Source organism: Macaca thibetana, chromosome 5 (genome assembly GCF_024542745.1).
Source record: "Macaca thibetana thibetana isolate TM-01 chromosome 5, ASM2454274v1, whole genome shotgun sequence".
Classification (NCBI taxonomy): Eukaryota; Metazoa; Chordata; class Mammalia; order Primates; family Cercopithecidae; genus Macaca; species Macaca thibetana.
In genome coordinates this window covers 139,512,696-139,539,596 of record NC_065582.1, presented here as the reverse complement: position 1 = coordinate 139,539,596, position 26,901 = coordinate 139,512,696, and the positions used below count along the sequence as shown (strand labels likewise).

The 26,901-nt window shown below is 37.4% G+C and overlaps 2 protein-coding genes across 4 annotated transcripts in view; one reads left to right on the top strand and one right to left on the bottom strand.

Annotated features, from left to right (window-relative positions):
• GABRA4 (gamma-aminobutyric acid type A receptor subunit alpha4) overlaps positions 1 to 6,815 on the bottom strand; it is a 76,513-nt gene extending 69,698 nt beyond the window's left edge. Inside the window, exons 1-2 of the mRNA XM_050791607.1 lie at positions 6,280 to 6,815; positions 5,759 to 5,877 (exon numbers count right to left, since the gene is read on the bottom strand). Coding sequence (XP_050647564.1) covers positions 5,759 to 5,877; positions 6,280 to 6,365 — 205 coding nt within the window. The 5' untranslated portion in view covers positions 6,366 to 6,815. The remainder of the gene's footprint in view (positions 1 to 5,758; positions 5,878 to 6,279) is intronic.
• GABRB1 (gamma-aminobutyric acid type A receptor subunit beta1) overlaps positions 6,667 to 26,901 on the top strand; it is a 450,438-nt gene continuing 430,203 nt past the window's right edge. The window contains exons 1-2 of one of the 3 annotated variants that reach the window (XM_050791609.1): positions 6,667 to 6,768; positions 8,472 to 8,568. The gene's annotated coding sequence lies outside the window, so the exon portion shown is untranslated. Of the gene's footprint in view, positions 6,769 to 7,248; positions 7,356 to 8,471; positions 8,569 to 26,901 lie in introns of those variants that run through there. The other 2 variants (XM_050791608.1, XM_050791610.1) reach the window with 2 other exon arrangements.

Here is a 26,901-nt window from a genome sequence, read left to right as displayed (position 1 = left end):
GTTCAGGCCTTGTCCCTGCTAAAATCTTTCCAGTCACTTTTGATCTGACTCAGAGTAAAAGCACAGTCCTAATCAGCCTGCAAAGCTGTACACAACCTTGTCCTCTTATCACACTGATCCCCTCTTATGCCTCAGCCCTGCTAAACTTCAGTATAGGGACCCTGACTTCCCTGCTTAACATGTTTGCACTTAGAATTTCTTCTCATTCATTAGAAACCCCCAAATGTGGTTTATGCTTTTATTTAAGTACGACCAGTGTTCAAATAGCACCTTCCCAGTAGAAACTCCACTAATTATTCTACTGAAAATTGCAACCCCCTCCCCTGCTTTACATTACTCTATAGCTGTTAACCAACATCTGGCACACACACTGTATTTTACTTATTTCTGTTGCTTATTTTCTGTCTCTTCCACAGTGTGAACTTAAGAGGGCAGGAAATCGTGCAGTTCTCCCCAACTTCAAATAACATCAACCTTGCCCAATTTCTCAAAATAGAAATGGAAAAGTCATTTTTTACTTCTCTCTTTTTTTTAACATCCAGATCAAGTCAATCGCCAATTCTTTGTTGAATTAAACCTCCAAAAAACTCACTTTAATCAACTTACATATATCCATCTTTACTACCTCTACCACCTTTTTCCAAGCAACTGGAAACTTAAGAGAACTAAAGCTAAAGTAACAAAAGCTTCATTGGTCTCCCTGCTTCCGAGTTCCCCCACTTCCTTTTCTAAGTCTTCCTTTATGCAGACAAGATGGAGCATTTTTCACTCTAAGTCAAGCCATGTCATTCCCTCCATTTAGAAAACTCCAATTGCTTCCAGGTTCACTAAGATAATAATTTATGCTCTTTTACAGGGTCCCCAGAGACCCTACGAGACTTGGCCTCTGTTTACCATCTCAGCCAAACCTCATGAGATTCTTCTTCTTGCATTCTGGCTACAGGCATGTTGGACTCTTCTTACAGTCTACATCACACTAACCTATTATCTACCTTCAGACTTTGCACTTAATTGTTTTGTTCCCTCAGAGAATTACTTTTCTTTTACTCTATTCATGCCTGACACCTTTAGGTTTTAGCTTAAAAGACTTCCAGGAACACCAAATCTGAAATAGATCCCTCACCCATTTTTTCCCCTTTTAGCATGCTATTAGATTATCCCATAGCATTTTCATTTAATTATTTTATTATTTCTTTGTTATTTTCATCTCTCTATAATGCTTAGCTGTAAAGTCTGTGAGGGCTCATATCAGATCAGAATGATATCTTCACAACCTTACATTGTTCCTGACATATAGTGGTCTCTCAATACAGATTGGTTTCACAAATGAATGAATGAAAGAATGAGACAAATTGGAAGAGAATGAAGCTTTATGTTGCCGAGAAGTGCTCTTTTTGCCTATGTATTTTTAAAAGCATTTCTCTATTGACATTTAATTAATAAGACTAGCACAAGACACATTAACTTTTAAATGGAGATACATAGATTATTTGAAAACATTGCAAATACAATTTGATTTTTGTGGGGAAAGCATTCCAACTTAACCCAAATGCATACAATTTTCTGTGTTTTCTTTGCTATTTGAAAAGTTATTAAAGCTTTAGAATAAAAGTTCTTATCTCACTTCTTCAGAGCAAATGTAATTTAGTTTATTTTAAGGTCCTACTTAGTAGCAAGAAGGCATGTTCAGGAAATTTGACTCTTGATAAACAGGGCAATGCAAGAATGCCTCAGAAGTGGATATAGGACCAGCTGCCCGACTAAGGTTTTAAAGATGAGGGTGTGTGTTGTGACTTTACCAAGAAGTAGCTATAGAATTGGTGGGCAATTCATTACAAATTTTCTCAGCCTGTTTTCTAACAGAGGGATGATGCCTGTCTTACTTATCCCTTTGTGTTGTTGTAATAATCTTAGTAAATAATGTGAAGTCCACTAATGTGAAGTCCTACTATGTTAGTGAATAACCTTACAAAAATGACTCAAATGCTTCATTCCCATTTCAGAGAGGTTGCGGAAGATGATTCAAAGGCAATGATCTGTATTTGAAACATTTGTTATTCTGGATCATGTGCCTCAAAATACTGAGCTGTGTGAAAGGCTGTGCAACCCTTCGATAAACAGAAAATGAGTAATGGCAGGTTTCCTAAACCATTTCCTGGTAGTCAGTAAATACCTTAGCTATGCATTTTTAAGAAAGCATATAACAGTGTTGAAAGTGAACAAGAGCTAGGGGATTATTTTCTGACTTCTTTGTGGAAGGTTTCACTTGTGTGCTATATCCACACAGGTGAAAGCTACTTCAGGATGATAGCAACTGATTTGTCAGAGTTTGAGAGAACTACATCCTCTGGAAGCACGAAATCAGCTTCTCTCACCATGACTCCTTCCCTCTCTTCTCGCCTTTTCCCCTTTTCTTCTCCAATGGGAGAATGTAGGAGACAAGGGAGAGGAGATCCTGGAGGGATGTAAAAAAAGGAAACCATTTCAGTTCCTTTTATTTCCCTATCACAAGCTGTGCTGCTGAGTTAAAAATATGTAATTTAGTTTCCAAATCTATTTCAACCCCTGCCTGGCCTACTGAGCAATCACAAACCATCCAATTTCAATTCAAATCTTTGCTTTTAGCTTTGTTTGAAATGGAGCACAGCAAAGTTGTATAAACAGATATAAAGTAAATGCCCCACAAAGAGCAGAAGCAGGATTATAGGAACCAGGAAGTAAATCCATATTTATAGCCTACTAGTCAAAATCTGGATTGTTTTCATTTTATTTTTAAAATACCAAATTTTCCACAGAGTATCCAATGTCATAGAAGGGATCTGACTTGTGGTATCTAAGAGTCTGTGCTAATGATGAAGTTTCTCATTGTTTTCCGTGGTACACATTTACAACTTCATGTAAACAGAAAACACATTTTCTGCAGGTGAGAATCACTATTCCTCTGTCACATTTGGAATACTACACAGTTACAGAGAATGACCCACTTCTAAAAAGTGAATCACATTTACCACAAACATTTATCAGCAAAGCCAAGAAACAAATAAACAAACAAACAAACAGAACCCATGTTATGCTATTTAGTAAATGTTTAAATGGTTTACCAATTAGTAATGCTGGAAGTAATGTTAATTCAACCCCTTCTCATAAAACTACAAAAATGTTTTCAGGTGGGTAATGCAGAACTTTTGGCAGTGACAAATTACATGACTAATAATGTCCTTGAGACATTTAGTAGAATTACGATTAACCAAAACCCAGTAATGGCTCACATATATTGTTTTCACTTATGTTATTGTCAATATAATGGTATGGGAGAGAGCAGATGGTAAGAAGGATCCATCTACAATGGATCCCTTCTTCCTTTTGAATTATAGCTTGCATTATAGCCAGCTGGGCAGGTATTATTTTAATTTTCAACATTTATAATCAAACAGTATAGTTTCAGTTCTAACTTTTCACTTTGATTTATGTTCTGGTATATCAATTTTCTGAGCGAATATGTAAACTACATAGGACTGGATACTTTTCTTATTTTTTTTCTTCACTTGAAATGTCAAGTTTAAAACGTTTATGGGCAGATAAATCCTCTTTTATTGATATAATATGGCCTTAAATGGTATCACATCATCTGAACCATGCTCCACAACACTATTTTTGGTCTAAAATGGTAATTTCCCAGTCACTTATGGAAGATCATGCATTGACAAATGATTCACCCCTTTTCAGATTTGCATGAAGGCGAATGCAGTGCAGGCAGCCTATCCCTGGAGAGGCAATGTGAAAAGAAGCAGGAGAAACTTTCATTCTTCTCATCTATTCTTATCACTGTCAACATACAAATGCTGGCCCAGCGTGGCTCAGGCCTGTAATCCCAGCACTTTGGGAGACTGAGGAGGCTGGATCACTTGAGGTCAGGAGTTCAAGACCAGCCTGGCCAACATGGTGAAGCCCCATCCCTACCAAAAAGTATATTTAAAAACATTAGCCGGGTGTGGTGGCTCGCACCTGTAATCCCAGCTACTCGGGGGGCTGAGTCAGGAGAATCGCTTGAACCTGGGAGCCAGAGGTTGCAGTGAGCCAAGATCAAGCCATTGTACTCCAGCCTGGGTAACAGAGTGAGACTCTATCTCAAAGAAAGAAAAGAAATATACAAATGCTGAATCAATACCCTCAATGGGTTCCCATAACCTTCTCATAAAATCCAAGAAATAATGGTTTGGAATTCAGAAGACCTGATCTCATCCTATCATTGATGTACTACGTGCCCTTGTATACATCACTTTCCCTTTTTAGACCTTAGTGTCCCCATCTGTTAAATGAGACTAGACACCAAAGAAACACCCAACTCTACTCTATCCAACTTTATTTTCTCTCCACCAACTCTTTCTAGCCTCAGGCCACACTCCTACTCCACATCACAGGCTGTCCTGCTCCCCATTCTTACCTTCTCCATTCTCCCAACATCTCATCTCCTACACACCCTCAATAGGAGGTATAAAGTTGCTCCATGCTTCTAATATTAGATGATACTCATCACACAGTATCTGATACCATCCCCATGTGCACGGCTTTGTTTTTTAAATATACAGCCTGCTCTGGGTTTGCATCCTTCTCCTCCCACTTGTAACTTGGACTAGTTACTTAACTTTCTAAGCCTCAATTTCCTTATCTGTAAAGTGGGGATAGTAATGGCTTTCAAAGGGTTGTTGTGAGGGTTAAACAGAGTAGTAATGCCTACAAAATGCCTGGCATATGTGAACATTTAGTTAAATAAATACAATATTACTAGTTGTTATTATTGTTACCACTTGAATGTAAGCTCCTTTAAGACAGAATCTCTCTCCTGTTCAACTCAGTTGCTGAAGGGTAATTAATGCAGTGTACTGTAAAGAACAGGGACTTTGAGATCAAAGGACCTGGGCCAAACCTATGAATGGTACCCTAGCAAGTCATTTGTCCTCGTTGAACTGGACTGAGAAGCTGTTTGAGGTTAAGAATTGTATCTTAATATTTCTGTGGACCTAGTACCTAGCACAAAGCTTGCCACATAGGTTTTCATTATATATGCAAAGGAAATATGAATATGAAAAAGAGCAACAGTGCTGTTAATGGATGCACCTCTATTAAGTCCTTTATACCTATTTTGTTGAAGAAAGCAAGCTGAAACATCTCTAACTTTAAAGTCTTAGGAGGAAAGCAAATGACACATCACCGAAAAAGAAAGGGAGAAAAAAGCATCCTGCTGTACAAGAGAAAAGGAAACGAATGGGTTCTCTAGCAGAGCAGGCAGCTTCATGCCCCAGATTTATGTCCTAGGTAGAACACTGGCCAAGGTTTTGGCATAGGCATGGACACGTGGGAGGACGAGGGACTTCAGTTCAGCTGCCTCAAGTGCAACCTGCTCTGAGCTAAGTGGCCAGGTTCAGGGAAACTATTCTCAGCGAAGAGCGGCCAGGCAGCTGAGCCCAGAGTTCCCATTTTTGACTCTTCCTCTCCAACCTCCCCCAACCAGCAGTCAGGTCCCGGGAGGTAATTAGTGTGGGGGAGAGGCAAAGCTTCTGAGGGGGCAGGGAGATGGGAAAGTACGGGTGGAGGCGGTCTTCTTGTCATAGGTCTCACCAAGAGAGGAGAGATAGAAAGAGAGAGAGATTTATTTTTGCACGTGAGCCATACCTAATGATATTCCCACAGACAGACAGACAGGAAGACCAAGAGAGGGACAGACAGGACACACTTGCGCGTTTGAAATCGTTCATACCCCCAAATCCAGGACGCAGCCTGTTGTCATAACCATCGAGCAAACTGTCCAGGATGCGGGTGAAATTTTCTGTGCACAATTTCTCCTCCTTTTGGTTCTGTCCTGGGGATTCGTTTAAACTGCAAGCGAAAAAAAAAAAAAAATGGGGGCGGAGGAGATTATTTTAAGAATCCATCAGAGAACAGGTGCAAACAGGTTTGTTTTCTAGGGAAAGAGTCGCTTGCCCCAAGCTAAAGGAGACGAGCCTGGGGGTTGGGATGCAGAAGACAGAAATGGTCAGGAAAAGCGCGCCCCGCCACAAGACCCCCAGTGCCCACATGCCTCTTGCATCCTGCGCCCTTCGTGCTCTCCGCATCTATGCGGTCACAGAAAAGCCTGGCTTCGGCCCCTCCTCTTACAGCTGAAATGTACACCCAGGGAGACCTAGTACACCCAGGGAGGAGCGAGTGGCCAAAGGGGTCCGGGAGCTGGTCATTTCTCCACTTTCCCTTGCCCACCTCCCCGCACCCCAGAGAACTCACCAAACCGCCAGGCACAGGAAGCGCAGGAGGGCGAAACTGACCCCGGCGGACAGAGCGATCGCGGGTACCTTCTTGGCAGAAACCATCTTTGCAACATGCCATACTTCAAGCCTGTTCACGTTTCCAGGCTCTTCAGATGCCCTGAGCAGGGTGCGAGGAGAGGGCAGAGAGGCTCCCGCGGCGTGCGCACACTCGCGCTCACACTCGCCCGCGCTCAGCCAGCCCGAGCCGCGGTGGGCGTGTGTGTGCACGGGGCCAGGGGAGGCGGAACCTGCCTTCCTCGCCCCCTCCTTTCTCGCTCAGCGCTCAATGTGTATGTAGAGCTATGTATACCGCTCCACACCCTTTCGTGCCCGCGCGCTGAAGGTTCTGGGGTTAGCATCCGCGCGCTTGCGCTGCTAGACTCGCCAAGTTTGTTCCGACCGTAACTCCGCGGATGAGGACCCGGGTCTCTCGCCCCTCCTCCGGCTCCTCAGCCCCCGACCCCAGGTGGGCTTCCCGCCCACAGCAGTGCTCGGCCTCCTCCCTCCTGGGCCCCTCCCTTCCGCTGGGATTTGGATCTAACCAATGAAGCTCCTCTCTCGTCAGGTTGTGCGAGGACCTGTTTGTACCCAGAGTCAAGGTTGGAGGTGGAGAAAGGGCGGGTGATGGGGACTGCTGGGCGTGGGGTGGTAGCGGTGGTGAGGAGAGGGGATCAAGTCCGGGCTCAAAAGACCTTTGAGACCCTCCCCTTCAGGTGTTATGGGGGGCGGTAGGGAGGGCAATGAAAGCGAAAAGATTCTTCCTGCTAACAGGGGTTACAACTCACCTGGCGGACTCTCGCCAAACTGTTGAGAAGTGGACTCGAGCCGCACTCTAGTCCCAGTATTTGCTAAGCTATTGCTTTAAAGACACCCCATTTCTTTACCCGCCTCCACCAGACACGCGCACACCCTCCTCTTTGCTGCTCCATCCTTTTCTGGAGAGGAGGGGAGAAGTGGAGACAAGCCACCTCTGGTCAAAATCACTTTCACTTCTTGCGACACTCTTCTTTTTCAGAATGGAGTTGACTTACTTCCAGAGGTTGACCGCTTTAGGTAGGGGGCAAGGATGGCTGGAGAGAGAAAGGCGGGGAACAAGAGAAAATGTATGTGTGTGTGTGTGTGTGTGTGTGTGTGTCAGAAAGAGAGAGAGAGAGAGAGAGAAGGTTGGGTATGGAGAGAAAGGATACATAAACTAAAATGGAGGGGGACAAATCTTAGTTCCCTTGTGACATGAAAGGGAACACTAAGCTCTATATCTTTAGTGTTTTACTGAGCAAAGATAAGCATTCCCAGTAGATCTTTGGAAAACATTAATTATTGGCTTCAAGGGGGAAAAGCGTCTTTCAAATTAGTAATGATGCATGTGGAAATTTTCATATGATAGATCAATGAGCTAAGTAATTCCCATCTCCTGGAACCAAACACCAATTAGGTTCTAGTCGGAACTCTGATGATTTGTTCAAATTGGGATGACTAGTGGACGGGTATGAAGAGGGATCGCATTGTATTAGACAGGGGTTTTGGTTTTTTGTGTGTTTTAAACGTCTGGATTCAAGTTTTCTTTCTAAGGGAAAGGCAAAATTGCCCATCGTGCGCAGTACCTACCTTCTCTGCATTCTGTACTGCTGTCTCCATGGAATTTGTTAACTTCATCCTAATTCCATCTCTGTCACTCTTTTCTCATAGACTGTGGTTTCTCTGAGGGCCTGGGCTAAGTAATTTTCACTCATCTGTGTTTATTTTACCTGTTGTTACAGTGCATGGCACATAGAATGTCAATAAATATTTATTGAATGAACAATTAAACAAAGCAATGAATTGCTTGTTCCCAGATCCATCTCATAAATTTGGATGACATTCAAGCTCCCTCTTTTGGGAAAAATAATTGAAGTACTAGTGTATCCTCCATATCCTTTCATATGCCATGAAAGCATTGGTCACCACAGATTCTCCACATATTATATTATTTCTCTAATCTTAAAACTTTCCTACCTTTTTAAAAAGAGAGTTTAGCTCTGTTGCCCAGGTTGGAGAGCAGTGGTACCATCATAGCTGACTACAGCCTCTAGCTCTTGGGTTCAAGCAATCCTTCTACCTCAGCCTTCTAAGTAGTTGGAACTACAGGTATATGTCACCATGCCCGGTTAATATATTTTTATATTTTTGTAGACATGTGGGGGCTCTGTGATGTCACCAGACTGTGCTCAAACTCCTGGCCTCAAGCGATCTTCCTGCCTCTGTCTCCCAAAGTGCTGTGATGACAGATGTAAGCCACTACCTTACATTTGCAAGCCTATTCCTATACTTTCTGAAACCTAAATTGGTATTTTTCTACCACTCTCCCTTGTAATTTTCATTTTTAAAATACATATATCAAAAAATTAACAACCCAAAATAATGGCTTTGGGGAAAAATGTTACATATTGTATCTTTAAAATTCAAATTTAAAATCTGTGAAACTATTATATTCAAATTAAAAGAACATTCTTTCAGAGTAGCTACTTCCAGTTGTATTTTTATTAACTGGGTTATAGTATTCAAGTTCAGCTGAAGATAATAATAAAGACATTTATATCTCATTTCATTTTATTTCACAGTCTTTCATTCATGCTACTTTTATATTACTTCAAGAAGATATATGTTGAATTTCACTGAAATCTTTTAAAAAAATTGCTGAAATCTTTTAAAAAAATTGCTTGTTAACATGAGGGTTTTTGTTGTTGTTGTTGTTAGAAATCAAACATTCTGAAATGTTATAATTTACCTTAACTTGCAAATATAAATATGCTATTGTTTCCCACGTAAACTCCTATTTGTGATAGCCCAGGATTGTGAGTGAATTATTATTATCTGTGTAGCTGTGCAGAAATATGAAGGTGTTAAATCATACCTATACTTTTTTTTTCTTTAAGTTGATATAAGCCTCTGATTACTAGGTTTAGTAGAATTTGAATTGGGCCCAAGTACATTACCCCCAAATATCATTATATTAAGCCAGTCACATTTTATAGATTTAACAAATGAGTTTACTTCGAATATAATAAGATGCAAATAATACAGCTAGCCCAACTGCTAACGTCTTAGGATGGACCCTTTAAAGTCCACAGTGCCTATGAAATGCCCTGAAAATGAACACAAAATCTTGTGTTTATGTAAATATGTGCATTTTCCTGTGAGACTGTTTATCTCTCATCAAGTTCTTATAGGCCATGGACCAACATTTTAATATAAAAGATAACTCAAATAATAGAACATTCAACCAAACAAGTGAATGAATATTTGTAGTTAATGTGTGATAAAAATCTCTATCACATTTTATAAGCTTCCCCATTGCCAGTTTCTATAGACTGTCATGTAGATCTTAAGTCTCTTGTGGGTACTTGGTCCCATTTATTGTCAATTTATCATATGTCCAATGAGCTTGGTACACAAAATATTTGAGTGGTAATAAAGTAAATAGTCCGAAAGGGTTCAGCCTGTTCCTGTTTTTTTTTTTTTTCATTAATTCTTTCTGGTAAATATTGAGCCAACTGTAACCATTTGAGAGGGTACTGATGTGAATTACTGCTTTAAATTCTGAAGACTTGTAGATATAGGCCCAGTTTGAAATGTTTTTGTTCCAAGAATTTAGAAGCTGTTGACAATTTTATGTTAATGTATTTCTCTGTCCCTTGTATTTTGCATAGGTGAGAAGAATTGATTTGATACTCTCTTAGTTAATGCCTTTTCTTATGTGTATTAAAACAGTGTTTCCACTGAAATATTACCTGTATATCAGCCTATTATCATTGTCTAGTTATAGATTTTTTTATCTTCATTCATTTCTTATTGTATGTATTCGAGGTATACAAAGAGATGTTTTGATATACATATATAGCAAAATGACTTTTACAGTCAAATTAACATATCTACCACCTTACATAGTTACCTTTTTGTGTGTGAGGTTCGAGTACCTAAAATCTACTCACTTAGCAAATTACTCTTCAGTGCACAATGAAACATTATTAACTGTGGCCTCATGCTGTACATTGGATCTTATTATACATATTATATTGTATATTATAATTAAGATTAAATATTATATAATATATAATAATGATAACTTTCTTATACAGACCTATAACTTTGTATGCTTCAAGCTGTATCTCCTAAATTCCCCCCACCACCCCTCTTTTGGAAACTACCATTCTACTCTCAGTTTCTACGTATTTGACTATTTATAGATTCCACAAATAAGTGAGATCATTTCATATTTATTTTTCTGTGCTTTCTGTGTCTGGTCTATTTCACTTACTATATGTCCACCAGGTTCATCTATGTTGTTGCAAATGGCAGTATCCCTTCTTTTTTAAAGCTGAACATATATGTGTGTGTCTATATATATGTACACACACACAAACATACACACATATATATATGCACACATACCCATATACATAAAACGGTTTCTTTATTCATTCATTCACTGATGGACACACATAGGTTGTATCCATATCTTGACTATTATGAATAATGCTGCAATAAACATTAGAGCTCAGATATCCCTACAAGATGCTGATTTTATTTCCTTTGGGTGTATGTTCAGAAGAGGGATTGCTAGGTCATATAATAGAGCTATGTTTAGTTTTTTGAGGGACCTCCATACCGTTTCCACAATGGCTGTAGCAGTTCACATTCCCACCAACAGTGTCAAGGGTTTCCTAATCTGGGAGAATTTAACATATTGTATTTGAGTAAACATTTCATAATACCAGTTAATACTGCTGTCAAAATAAGAATTTTTTTTGCCATATAGTTAATGCAGATTTAGTTATTTCAGTGCAATTGTTTGAAAAAAATAAAATTTTGACAATATTTTTATCTGAATAAACTCTACACATGAAATTTGGAAAGTCACCTATTATAGTATGTATTTTAGGTTATTAATTATTTTTTATAATTTTCTGAGATCAAGTTGGACATTAAGACAATATATCAACACTTAATAGTCTCCAAGATCTCACATTAATTTGAAATACATTCAGAAATATTAGTTATTCAATATTAGCTTTTGTTTTCTTTGAAAGTCTGAAGTTTTAAAATAAGTGGAAAGAATACAGTTTAAGGGAATACAATCCAAGTAATACATTTGATAACTACTTTTGGGCTCAATTGAAAATGCCTAATAATGTATGAAGCATTATTTTACTCATCAGACCTTGAATTCTGAAATAAGCTCTCAGGATAAGTTTAGAAGTACTACTCCAAAGAGCCATAATTGTGTGTGTGAGATTGTGTGTGTGATTGTGTGTAATTAGTACAGAGTACTAATTATTACAAGAAACATTCCTTTAATTATGTTAGGTATATGTATGGTATGTGTGTATTTTTAAAGTTTCTGAAAAAGATTATATTATTGTTAAGAAATAGATTTATTTTCAGCACCTAATAGTAATGGTCTACAAGGATAATTTATGCATTACCAGTAGTGCCCCAAATTAACCCATATCATTCATTTAGAGGGGATACACAAAGATGTAAATACTGGAGGTACGATTCATTTGATGGCCATTTAAACATTGTTAAATTTGTTGCCAAGTGCCTATTTTATAATGAATACAATGTTATGTCTTGTTTCAAGACTGATAAGGGACTAATAGAACCACTTTGGAAAGCAGTTTGCCAATAAGTTTAAGTTTTAACATATTGATACCATATGACCAAACCATCTAATTTAAATTTTATATCTCCAAGAAACTCTCAAACATGTTCATGAGGAGACATCTAAAATATATTATGTTGTTTGTAATAGTGGAAACTTAGAAACAAATTAAATGTCATTTAACAGGGAAGTGGATACATTATATTGTGGTGTAAAGAGAGAACTAGACCACAATTAAAATAAGGAAATAAGATATATGTTTCAATATAAATATATCAGGAGTAAATGTATACAAAATAAGCAAGAGGCAAAATAAAGAAACCATTCTCCAAAGAGTTGAAGACACCAATGACTGACAGAAATTGTTTAGTTTACAAGATAACGGATAAAAAAGAAACAGTGCTAACACTCCCTCTGCTTGTAACAAAACTAGCTAAAATGGGTTAACGCCAATATGGCTGCTAAACTAGATTTTGCAGAGAACAGACATGCTGACATCACAGGCTGAATTTTCATTGCATGTTTCATACTAACTCCTCCCAAATTTGCACATGGGACCCATGAGGAGGCATGAAGAGATACCTGTGCATGCCCAAGGACTTTCCAGACCTCCTCTTTCCTTCCACCAATCTCCTACTAATTCCAGAATGCACCCCCTAAACTTTTTGTAATAAAATTACTGCTTTAAAGCCAGCACAGGGAGACAGATTTGAGCTGGACTCATGTCACCTTGTTAGTCAAATTGCAATAAAAACTTTTTCTTTTCTCAAAAACTCAGTGACATAGTATTGGCTTCTAGTGCATCAGGGAGCAAAGCTCTTTCTCTCAATAATATCTTCAGCCAAATACTCATATAAAATTTAAAACATAAAAAAAACATTGTTCATGTTGTGGGTATATATGTAGCCAAATGAACAAATTTTCATGAAAAAATAAATAACAAATTCAAGATAATGGCTATCTGTGGCAGAAAGAGGAATGAAATCAGGAAGAGCAACATTGACTATTTCAACCGTTTATGTAGAGCTTTATCTCATTAAAAATATCTGAAGCAAATATGGCAAAATGTTAAGATTTGCTAAATCTGGTGGTCAGGACTTAGGTGTTCACTATGTTACTTTTTTTGTATTCATCTTCTCTTGTGGAGCAAAGCACTATAAGACTTTCTAGCTTAAAACAATTTATGATGCTCTCTCACAGTGCACATAGTTTGACTAGGCTCATGTGGTGGTTTTCTCTGGAGGTCCTTCATCCCATTGCACTTAGATAGTGGCTGTGGCTGGCATACTTTGAAGGTTTGACTGAGCTGGGCATTGAAGGTAGCTTATTGCTTCACATGACTGGTGCCTCAGATAGAGAGGGGGAATTGGCTGGAGATCTCTCTCTCTCTCTCCCCTCCACACCCCCGTCCCCGCTTTCTCTCTGTCTTACTTGGCCAGCTTGGATTTCCACATAACGTGATAGTCTTGGGGTAGTAAGACTTTTTATATGCCGGCTGGTTTTCCCAAAGTAAACATTTCAAGTTAGGCTGAAGCTGAAGACTTCTTATGACCAAACCTTGAAAGTCACAGAGCATTATTCTATTGGTCTGTGCAGGTAACATTGTCAAACCAGATTCATGCAGAGGGGATACACAAAGATGTAAATACTGAGACATGTGATTCATTTGATGGCCATCTTAGAAGGCTATTATATGTATTTTTCATATGCCTGAAATATTTCATAAAACTAATTGAATAACATTTTATAAGAATGGTGTGATGGTTAACTTTGTGTTAATTTGCCTAGATCACAGTACCCAGATATTTGGTAAGATATGATTTTCATTTTATTTATTTATTTATTTATTTACTTATTTAGAGAGGGAGTCTCGCTCTGTTGCCCAGGCTGGAGTACAGTGGCACAATCTCGGCTCACTGAAAGCTCTGCCTTCCAGGTTCACGCCATTCTTCTGCCTCAGCCTCCCGAGTAGCTGGGACTACAGGCGCCTGCCACTATGCCCAGCTAATTTTTTGTATTTTCAGTAGAGACAGGGTTTCACCGTGTTAGCCAGGATGGTCTCGATCTCCTGCTCGTGATCTGCCCACCTCGGCCTCCTAAAGTGATGGGATTACAGGAGTGAGCCACTGCGCCCGGTCAGATATTATTTTCAATATTTCTGTGAATGTATTTCTTAGATGAAATAAAGATTTTAATCAGTAGACTTTCAGTAAAACAGATCACCCTCCATAATTTGGGCGGGCCTCATCCAATCTGTTGAAGGCCTTAATAGACAAAGACTGACCTCCCAGAAGAGGGAATTCTGCCAGCAGATGGACTTCAGAATTGAACTGCAACATTAGGTATTCCCTGGGTCTCCTGTCTGCCAGACTTCCCCGCAGATTTTGGGTTTAGCAACCCCTGTAATTGTGTGAGTCAATTCCTTAAAATTTCTACAGATAGAATGATCTATACTCTATTGATTCAATTTATCTAGAAAATCCTAACTAATACAGTTGTATGGAGATACAAGATTAAATGTTAATTAAATGTTTTGGGTTCTAGTAAAATTTTGTGTGTCAATTCAATGTTAAAATTTTTCTCACCTTTCAAATGACATTATTGTTCCAAAAAGTGATATGAAATTGTTACAGAACTCTGAACCTTATCTTACAACAACTTATTGTTTTTGTTACTCTTATGATGGGCAGTTTTTTATTACACAATTAATAACTCATGGTATGTGAACCATTATAAATGTTAAACCTTCACGAACTATTACTTAGATTCTAAATTAATCATTATATTTGAATTTTGTTCTTTTGACTTTTCAATCAAACAATGCATTCTCACTATAGAAATTTTGGAGACAACAAAATACTAGAAAGAAACATTACATACCATACAATCATTCAAGTAAAACACTTTAAAACTCTTTTTTAAAAAATAGGCCTAAGCCTTTGCAAAAATATCAACATTTACTTTACAAGCTTTAGGAAAAAAAAGTAGTGAGTGAGCAAATTTGGCAAGTTAATAAGCCCAAGAAACAAAGATGCAGAATGTACTGTGTATTTTATACAATTTTATTGTATATATTTGCATTGGATGTTGCTATTTTATCATTTTTTTTTTACTGGTGATATGAAGTGATTCCTCTTTTAAATATATTTATAATCAGAAGAAAACATAAATTAAACCTAAAGAATGCATGTATTTCCACTAATCATTCTAGATGCAAATATTTTCATCTTTCAAATGTTTAAATAAGAACCACCTTTAAAGTAAAGCACAGTGGCAGAAATGTATGTGATATTTTCTGTATCTTTAAGTCCCCAGTACAGAAACTATAACACAAATCAGACACACGTAAACTAAATTATTAAAGTATTATAGATGTATACTAGCCTGCCATCAAACCAACACAGTGTTTGGAATTAAACGTTTACTTTCCAGACAAATCTGTGAAGCCTGAACATGATACGGTGGTGAAATATGTGGTCCTCAAAAGACTAGGAAGCCAGACTGCTCTTCATTACCATCTGGTGGCTACTGCATGGAGTGGCATTAACCATAATTTTAAGAGAGCGTTAAAGGGACTGAATATCATAGGAATAGAAGGAGAACCTCAATAGTATTAATACTGAGAATGCATGAGGATAAATATCAGAGAAGGATTAGGGACTTTGCCGTTGAAAAGTACACCACAAAAAGCTATTTATTGGAAACAGTTTACAGTGAGCAAAAGTTGAATGATTTATGAATAGCATAAGACTTCCAAATCGTTTCTATTTGCTTTATAATAAAAAAACTTTATTTTAGTGATAAATTCTATGTAGCAAATTGTCTGAATCTACTAAAGCTTTCAGTCCTCCATGTATCTTCACATGTCACTTACCTCAGAAATACCATTTTCTATTTTATCTACCTGGAAAACACATATCTTTAAAATTTAGATTAAGTTCTCCTCACTTATGAAATTTATGTCCTCCCAGGTAAGGGTTTTGTTATCTGTCTCTACAGACTGTTGTACTTCTGTGGACCATTTGCCTAATGGTTTCTTTTCATGACTGACTGAGTTTCTCGAGGATGGGGATGCTGTTTTATTTATTCTTGTAAGACCCAAGCTCTAAGCATTTAATATGCTTATGTAAGGAATGGATCCAGGAGGGAGTTCATTGTTATTTAGGAAATAAATAACAATATTTTAAGCCAAAAGAAACCTCTCACATTTCAGACTTGACAGACACTGAGACAAGGGACAAATTTAGGTTTTGGAGAAAGTAAATGTCCATATTGACATTCAAGTTTCCCACTTTCATCACAGAAATGCAAAGCCAAAACAGAACCAGAGAAATCATCTAGTTCTGCTACATTCTTTTAAGTATGGGAATGAGGCTCAGAGAGACGACATGATTTTCCTAAGTTTCTATAATTGCTAACTACCAGAATCAGGATGGAAATCCCAGTCTTCTGACTCTTCCTCCAGTGAGGTGTTTATTCTGTTGATTTAATCTCTGACTTCCCTTAAGGGAAACCTTAGGTCTAGGAAATTGGGCTTTGAACCTAAAATGCAATGCCCTTTCAAGAACTGAATCCTATTCTTGATCCATGTCAGCCCACACATATTTACAGGCAAGTTAGGAAATCATTAATTATGCTATGCGACATTGCAATAATATATTTAAAACATTCTTTGTTTTTTTTTTTTGTTTTGTTTTGTGTTTTTGTTTTGTTTTTGGTTTTGGTTTTGGGTTTTAGATGGAGTGTTGCTCTGTCACCAGGCTGGAGTGTAGTGGTGTGATATCGGCTCATGCAACCTCCACCTCCTGGGTTCAAGTGATTCTCCTGCCTCAGCCTCCCGAGTAGCTGGTACTACAGGCGCGTGCCACCAAGCCTGTCTAATTTTTTGTATTTTAGTAGAGACAGAGTTTCACCATGTTGGCCAGGCTGATCTCGATCTGACCTCGTGATCTGCCCGCCTTGGCCTCTCAAAGTGCTGGGATTACAGGCGTGAACCACCATGCCTGGCCTACAATAATGTATTTAAAACTTTCTTAAAGTTCTTTAACTTTTCCCAGCGGTTACAATTCTAGGCATTGATTCTAAAAAAATGACAAGACACTTATGTCAAGATTATAGGCACAATGAGCAATAGGGCATCATTATTATCATTATTAATACCTTTTATTTTTAGATTTTTTTTTTTTTTTTTTTTTTTTTTTTTTAGCAGCAGCAAGATTTATTGTGAAGAGCAAGAGAACTAAGCTTCTACAGCATGGAAGAGGACCCGAGTGGGTTGCCCTATTTTTAGTTTTTATGGGTACATGGTAGGTGTATTTGTTTATGGGGTACATGAGATATTTTAATACAGGCATGGAATGCATAATAATATTAATACTTTTGGGGAAAAAAAAAGAATAGATTCCCTGGTATAATTTCTGATGTCTTTGGCTATTAAAGGATATACTTTAGGGATGAAAGGGAAGAGTTTGAGGTGCTCAAAATGCACCTTGCTTTTTGATTGTCTCTTCCACCTATGGGTGAGGCCAAACACTTGATTTAAAAAACAAACAGACAAACAAACAACAACAAAAAAACAAATGACACAGTCTCTTCGAGTCTGTTAAGATACGTAGTTTATAATCCAGAATCAGTTTTATTCTGTGAATGTGTTCAAATACATTTGATGCCATATCGTCTAGTTTTTCCAACTTTAAAAATTATACTTCTAGGAAAAACAATATGTTTCGTATTTGAAATTTAATACTTATAATTTAAATAGTTTCGTGTTTCCTTGAAGGTCAATGGCATGCAGTGATTTCTAATTGTTGCTAAGACATGTATAGGAACTGAATTCTGAGAGGCTAAGGTGCAGGCAAATGCAATCACCTAGATGGAGACAGAGCCTAAGCCAAGAGTGGGCCTGGGGGAGGCCAGACACACCTGTCTTTGTGACTCCTAGGGTTAATGTCTCGGATGCAGAAACCTTCCTGAAGTGATTTTTTAAAATGGTTCTTGATGGGTCCAGGTGTGGTGGCTCAGGTCTGTAATCCCAGCACTTTGGGAGGCTGAAGCCGGTGGATCACGAGGTCAGGAGATCGAGACCATCCTGGCTAACACGGTGAAACCCTGTCTCTGCTGAAAATACAAAAAAATTAGCCGGGCATAGTGGCAGGCGCCTGTAGTCCCAGCTACTGGGGAGGCTGAGGCAGGAGAATCGCGAGAACCCGGGAGGCGGAGCTTGTAGTGAGCCTAGATCGGGCCACTGCACTCCAGCCTGGGAAACAGAGCGAGACTCCGTCTCAGAAAACAAACAAACAAACGAAAAAATCCAGTGAGATTTTAAATGTCAGTGTATGCTGAAAAGGTAGCAAACTTGTGGTTTGAGCACAATATCTAATAAGGATCTATTTTTTTTTTTTTTTTTTTTTTTTTTTTTTTTTTTTGAGACGGAGTCTCGCTTTGTCGCCCAGGCTGGAGTGCAGTGGCCGGATCTCAGCTCACTGCAAGCTCCGCCTCCCGGGTTTACGCCATTCTCCTGCCTCAGCCTCCCGAGTAGCTGGGACTACAGGCGCCCACCACCTCGCCCGGCTAGTTTTTTGTATTTTTAGTAGAGACGGGGTTTCACCATATTAGCCAGGATGGTCTCGATCTCCTGACCTCGTGATCCGCCCGTCTCGGCCTCCCAAAGTGCTGGGATTACAGGCTTGAGCCAAGATAAGGATCTATTTGATATTAAAAGAGAAAGTAGTAAAGCAGTGCAAACATTTCAGTCATAAAGTAAAGGCTCTAGACAGCCCCTCTTAACTTATAGTCAGCTTTTTTTAAGCCTCCTGAAGATCCAAGGACTAAAAATGTCCTTTTGTCAATCACAGAGAACTTTACATCTCCCTTTGCATGTTCTCTAAAATTAGGAACCACTGCTTCTGCAGTGGTTACCAAATTTCTTTACCTAACTCTTTAAGAGTCAACTTGTAACATATGGGGCTTAGCAAAATTGTGCCTTTATTTAATTTGTCCTCTACTCTGCCTTATTTGCAGCCAAACTTTCAGCATTTTACCCTTTGTCTTATGAATACAAATGTCTTCTTTCCTCCCTTTTTTCATTTGTTCTTGTACTTATATTTTTTAATTTACTTAAAAACTTGGAGGTATCTGATTTGAAGAGGCTCTTGTTATTCTGTTGTTTTTTTTTTCACATCTTCTAATAAAGAAGCAATAATGTCTTTTTGTTTTATCTTGCTTGATAAAAATAAGATACTATTTTTCTGACTCATTTTGACATTCTTTGAGAATGGAATCCCTTCCATTAGATTATTTATGACAGAATTATGACAAAAAATGTGTTTTTCTCTGTCCCTGATATGTTGAATTATGACCACAGATTTTGATTTTAGATTGAGTTTATCTTTCAAAAATTTCATAAGGCTACCAACCTCTCACAGACAGACCCTTCATTATGTTATGCTGAAAGAATTGGGCTCTTGGGAAAGATACTTATTGTAATAAAATGATACTATACATATATAATACATATAACACAGAATGCATATTCCTGCAGAGTTTGCAGTACTAAAAAATTAAAAATGTATTTAAAATTTTCCTATAATAATCATAAGATGGAACTATTTTCTTTTATAAGTCAGGTACATCTATTGCATCTATATCTTATATCATGAATACAAAATTATTCCAAAATCAAATTGCTCCACTTGCTTTTTATTATAGTGACTTGAATTATGATAAGACATGTAGCTATTAAAAACTGTTTTTCAAGTGGGGAATTATAGAGTCCAAGAATCAAAAATCATTATATCTAGGTTTAGCATAAGGTTCTGTAACTAACATGTTATTTTCAACACATTTGGCTTTTCTTGTAACACAAAGTTTTGCTATGTGTGAACCCTAACAGGAACAAGAGGGATTAAGTTGGATAAATAGAAAATATAGTAAGATGATAGACGAAATATTTCAATAATTGCATTATATATAAAAGTAAATGCTGCAATTAAAGATTGCCACACTGAATAACAAAACCAATCTCAAGTGTACTTAAAAGAGATAAACTTTAGGCTGGGGATGGTGGCTCAAGCCTGGGATTCCAGCACTTTGGGAGCCTGAGGCAGGTGGATTGCTTGAACTCAGGAGTTTGAGACCAGCCTGGGCAACATAGCAAAGCCTGCAAAAAATTAGCCAGTAGAAAGTTTGTGTTAGAATATAAGGAATACCATGTACTTGTTGTCCCACCTAATGAGGAAGCTGAGGTCAGATGGTGGCTTGAGCCTAGGAGGCCGAGGCTGCAGGGAGCCATGTCTGAGTGACAGAGTGAGACCCTGTTTGGATAAAAAAAAAAAGAAAAAGAGAAGAAAATACCTAAACTTTAAATGTAAAGACAGAAAATTTTAAGGTGAAGTACACATCATTTGTCATTATATTAATATCCAGCAAAAGATGCTTTATCTGAAAAATGTATTGTTAAAGAGAGATACTTCAAAGTGATAAAGAGGTAAACCTATCAGAATGATCTAGTAATTCTGAATTTATCTAAACCTCAATTAATAGCTTAAAAACTAAAGAACACATTGACAAAACTAAGATCTCTAATTATAGTGGGATGTTTTAACATACCTTTCTCAGTAACTAAAGAAACAAACAGATGAAAAATGTAATAAAGGCATAGATGATTTTAACAGCACTGTTAACAAACTGGACTTCACTGACATAGAGAGAATGCTGCACCTAATAACTGCAGAGTATATATATTCTTTTCAAATGACATGTAACGTTTTGTCAAGTTGACCACATGCAGGCTTTTAAAGCATGCCAAATAAAGAATGTCAGGGAATAGAAATCATACCAAGAACGTTCTTTGACCATTGTGAAATTAATCTTGAAGTCAATAGCAATAGATGACCAGATAATCTTTCTAGAGAATGAAGAAAAGTTGGGGCAAGAGGCTGGATAGGGGAGACAGATAACAAGGAGATGTAAGCCTTACTAAGACATTTGTATTCTAACAGCATTGAGTACCATTAAAGGATGTATACCTTGGAACTGATAAAATCAAGTTTGTATTTTTAAATAGTCATTCTGTTTGCAGCTGAGATGCTGCGGAGGAAGGATTGTGAGATTAGGTAAATAATGTTTTGGAGTGAAGTATAGAGACAGGCGGGCCAATTTGCCCTTACACTATTATAGATGAGTGCGGTTGCTTCAACTGGACTAGTGGCAGTGGAGATGGAAATAAGAGTAAAGATTAGAGAAGTATTTAGGTGGCAAGATGGGCATTGTTGGCATTTGTTAATAAGAAATGACTCCCAGATGTTTGTCTTGGTTACATGCTTGAGTGTTGTCATTCATTAAAAACAGAACACAGGAAGTTGGAGGGCAGAAAACAAGAGATGATCATTGTGGGACAACCAAAGGTGCCCTACAGTCACTTAAACTCAGAACAGTGCTCTGTACCTGAAATGTACATTTGAAATGATAAATGGTAAATAAGGCATGGGCTAGATGAGGTTATACAAACAAATAATAGAAGACAGTAGAAAGTTTGTGTTAGAATATAAGGAATGCCAACTGTAAAACTTTTAATATTGACTATCATTTGAGGAAAAAATAAAATATTTTACCTTTTTTATTTTTTTTCTCAAGATGGAGTCTCACTCCATTGCCCAGGCTGCTGTGCAGTGGCGTGATCTTGGCTCACTGTAACCTCTGCCTTCCAGGTTCAAGTGGTTCTCCTGCCTCAGCCTCCCAAGTAGCTGGGATTACAGGTTCCCGCCATCACACCCAACTAAATTTTTTTTTGTATTTTTAGTGGAGACAAGGTTTCACCATGTTGGCCAGGCTGATCTTGAACTTCTGACCTCAAGTGATCCACCCGCTTCAGCCTCTGAAAGTGCTGGGATTACAGGCATGAGCCACTGCACCCAGTCAACATTCTAACTGGGCTTCTAAAAATACCAACATTATTAAATGTAGTCACCCTGTCATGCTATCAGATACTACATTTTGTTCACCCTATATTTTTGTATATAAATATAAAATAAAATATAAATATATTCAAAATATTTATTAATTAAATTTTATATAAATTATGTATTTATAAAAAGTTAAATATTTGTTTTTGTATCAAAACATCACATTTACCACACAAATATATATACCTATTTTGTTCCCATAATAATTAAAAATTAAAAAAAAAACACTATTATAATGTATTTGCCTTACAGGCTTATCTATATAATTTTAAAGAACAACACCTAAAATTAATGCATTAACACAGGTAATCAACACTATCTACTAAGTTTAATGTGGTTACATTAAGAACAGCATCAATTTTAATTTTTTTGAGAAGCAAAAATTAGAACTTGAGAGCTAGTAAGTCCAGTTATAAAAACCATGCTTATGACCATTGACAAGAAGCCTCTAGGTGGCCAGATGATGTCAAAGTCATATGATAGTTAAAATAAAAATCTACGCAATTGTGGATTATCTCCAAAGGTGCTCTGGAATTTGATTGTAGGAGTGGAGAAGTTAGTTGGTTAAGGTGATTTAAGTTGGGGGGTTTTAGGGCCTGTCTGCTGGATAAGGAGAAGTGAGCCAAAAACATTATATATTGACCACAGTGTGATTGAGGTAGTACTCAACAGGTGGTCTCCAGCCTGGAACGGAAATAAATAAAACCAAGAACGTGATGATGGTCACCATTTGATAAGCAACTGGAAGTTTCATCTAAATTCAGTATTTTTTAATGGATGTGTATACTTCGAAAGCTTCCTTTTTAAAGACTTTGCCAAACAGTTCACAAAACAAGATGTTCGGATGAGCTGTGCAAGCCTGTGCAGATAAACTAAGAATTCTTACCACAGCTGACATTTTAACCAGGCTTCTGCTCACCTCTGGATAAATTTGGCTGTTTTGCTACAGATTCTCAGCCAGCCTTTGCTTTGGTGCATACTCAAGGAAGCTTTCTCAATGAGTGGCACACACTGTCTTGTCCTTCCTTTAATAAGTAATGAAACAATGCAGCAGGAATTGCAATCACCAAAGTATTTCTTTAAAAAAAATGTTTAAGATGTAATCAGATGATCATGTTATCTGAGCCACAAACTATAATAAAATATAGCCAGTAAAGCTAACCAGACCCATTTGCTGACAATTAGAGCAGTAATAACTTTTTACATTGTTTAGCTCAGGTCTCTGCCCCATCATTGCTTAAGAGATGAGAACCTAAGGAGTTAAGTAACAAAATAAAGATCACATCTAGTCAGTTAATGGTAGTTAGAGAGGTCTCCTGCCTTCTACTCTAATAGTCTGTGAATTATTGCATAACAGCGATTGCGTTGCGTACTAATGAAGGAAATATGGTAAGCAATGCAGAGCTTACTTTATTTTGTCAATGCAAATAAATATGATCGACTCAAATGTTGCCACATTTCCCAGTAACTTTTATTATTGTGAAATTATCATGTCATCACCATATATTCTGATTATGTAGCAAAGTTCCTGAATCTTCCCCCTCAAAGCTGGAATATTGTTGGCTCTGACCTAGTGTCATCCTGACTCCTGAACTTCTTAGCTATTTCACTTTTGGAACATTGCTTCTCCACTCTGGGTTTCAGTGTCATTTGCAAAATGAGGACAACGATAGTGCCTATTTCATAGGATTTTTAACAAAGATGAAATGTGTTAATATATGTTAAAACTATTTGAAAAGTTCCTGGAACATAGTTAGCATTAACAAAGTGTTAGTTCTATTAATAACTCACACATTGGATTTTTGAACCTGACGCTTTTTTTTTTTTTTAACTCATTGCCACTGACAGAAAGTCCTTTTGCAGCTAGAGGTAAAAATCTTACAGTGTTAAAACATTAGAGAGTTAACACCTTGGTGGGAATAAGTTTTAGTGAAAGTGAAAGTGAAAGCATTAGACTAGTTGCAGTTTCAATGGGAGATGAAGTTCAAAGTTCAAAGTACCTAAAAATTGAGAGGAAATGCAGCTGTATGGGAAACACTGGCAGAAGAAGGTGGGAAGGCCCGGGGACAATCATCAAAGGCTTTCCTGTTTTGCCCAAGACCTCACCTTATCATTGTTGCCGCAAAAATAAGGCCACAGGTATGAGCTGAACCTAGACCTGTGATCCCACTCAGGACTGAGGGAGCTGCAGTAGGTATTAAACCCAGCTGTGAACTGTCTGGGCGACAACTACTGAGAAAAATGGACACCAAGAAGGATGTGAGCTGAACTGAGGACTTCTACCTTGGGTACTACTCGCCTGGTGCCAAAAACTAGGTGCAAGAATGGATAAGGGTAACATCCCAACTGGGGCCACGTGGTTTTATTTGACCATTTGGGAAACAGAAATACATCAGACTCAGACTCAGAGCCCAAGCTGCTCCCAAAGAGATCATTTGTGGACATGCATGTCTGTTCTGGTATGTTCCAGTCATCGTGGTGGGGTACATGAATTTGATTAAGTCTTGCTTCACTTTGTATTTTTCATATAGTTTCAATCTTAGAGCAGCTCATTTATTCATATTCTCTGAGTAAAATGCACTTCTTAATAAAGGGGAAAAGCTTCCCCTTTTCAAGTTTTAAGATTTGTACCTAAATCTAACTTTATGTTTGATGAATGAGTATAAATCTTCCCACCAACTATATATGCTGTATAGACTTCTATAAAAATTCTTCCCAATCATTAAAAGCCAATTTTTAAAAATATTTCCAAAGACAGGAAAAAAATCCCACAGTAGAATATGATATAATAAACATCTAGATACTCCACACTGAGCGCTAGTAAATTCTAACATTTGTCAAAATTGATTCAGAATTTAAAACTTAATTAATAAAACATTACATGTACAATTAAAGCTTCCTGAGTATTCACCACACTGTCCTTCATTTAAAAGTAACCATCATATTGAATTTGGTAGTTCATTTCACGCACACTTATATCTTTTTATATGTGTATACAAAATAAATACCATGTAACATTATTTTTTGTTTTAAATATTTTTCATATAATATCATCATGCAAATTGATGTTTTTAACTTTTAAGTTTGGAAGTACATGTGCAGGTTTGTTACACAGGTAAACATGTGTCATGGGGGTTTGTTGTACAGATTATTTCATCACCCAGGTATTAAGCCTAGTACACATTAGTTATTTTTCTTGACCCTCTCCCTCCTCCCACCCTCCACCCTCTGATAGGCCACAGTGTGTGTTGTTCCCCTCTATGTGTCCAGGTGTTCTCATCATTTAGCTTCCACTTACAAGTGAGGACATGTGGTATTTGGTTTTCTCTTCCTGCCTTAGTTTGCTAAGGATAATGGCCTCCAACTCCATCCATTTCCCTACAAAGGTTTTTTATATTAATTTATATTTTTGAGATTACCTATGTTTAAACATTGTCATGGTAATCAACCCTAGCCTCTATAACAAAAACAACACAAAATAATGAAAAGTTTCTTTCTTCTTCATGTAAAGTCCAATATTGTTTATTCATATGCATTCCTGAGTAGCTTATCTCCAAGCGGTGACATAGGGATCTGGCTCCTTTCATTATACGGCTCCATTATCTTACATTCCCTTTTTTCTAGCCTTTTTCTATATACATGGGAGAGAAAGGAAAAGGAGAAAAAACACATGAGATATTTAACCATCTTAGCTAAGAAGCAATGTATGACATTTCTTTTCACATTCCTTTGATCAGAACATGTCACATAGTCACTGGAACCTCAAGGGAAGTATGCCAAGAAGCCTATGGATATTGCTATTCCACAACAGATTCTGCCACAAAAATATAGTTGTAGTTCATTTGTGTAACCACTGCAAAGTTTTCCATTGTATGAGTACACCACAATTTATTCATTCTCCTATTGATGGGCACATACCTTGTTTTTAATTTTTCACTACTATAAATTAGAACTCAGTGAACATTCTTGGACATGTCACTTTTTGCATTAGACCAACAAATTGCATTCTCTGGGTTTGTGTGTGTTTTTGTGTGTGAATGGCTATGCTTATCTTTAGCATTACCAGATACGCCTGGTGGTGTTTCAAGGTAACTAAATAATTTGTGTTCCCATCTCTCTACATACTTAAGAACACTTGTATTATTGTTTTAAAATGATTTTTAGAAATTAGCTGGGTGCCCAACACCATGCTTGGCTAATTTTCGTATTTTTAATAGAGACAGGGTTTCACCTTGTTGGCCAGGCTGGTCTCCAACTCCTGACCTCTGGTGATTCATCCACCTTAGCCTCCCAAGTGCTGGGATTACAGGACTGATCCACTGTGCCCGGTCTGTGCAGACAATTTAATGAACAAAATGATGTTTTTTGGTTTAAAGGAGAGTAGAATCAGTTTTTGAACCAGGTGCTAAAATGTCCAACCAGCTAATGCTAAAAATGCTATTTCATCAGTTTATTTGCATTGTTTAGGTTTAAGATATTTTCATGTGTGTAGTTGTCATTTGGATTTATCTTCTTTGAATTCTATTCATATCCATTGTTCATTTTATTTATTGACTTGGCTGTCTTTTCCTTAGTTATTTAGGGAGCACTTTGTTAATCCTAGATTCTATTTTTTGTTATAGGCTATTATCTTTTGCAAAAATATTTTTATACCAAGTTTTTAAACTTCCAATAGTGTCTTGGAGTGAAACTATGATAGAAGGAAGAGAACAAATTTATTACTTTTATTTGGAGTTGCACCAAAATAGAAGTTTGCACTACGTAGAAGATTTAAATTTGAAAATAGTCAAGTTTATGAATCTTTTCATTATGGTTTGTGTTTTTTCTGTCTTGTCTAAGGAATTTTTCTCTAAAATAATGTCATAAAATTTTGTCCCATTTATTTTAATTATAAAAGTTTATAGGATTTTCATTTATTTCACCGTGAGTATATTTTTGTATATGCTACGAAGTAGGTATCCAGGTTTATTATCTTTCCTTATAGATAATCAATTCT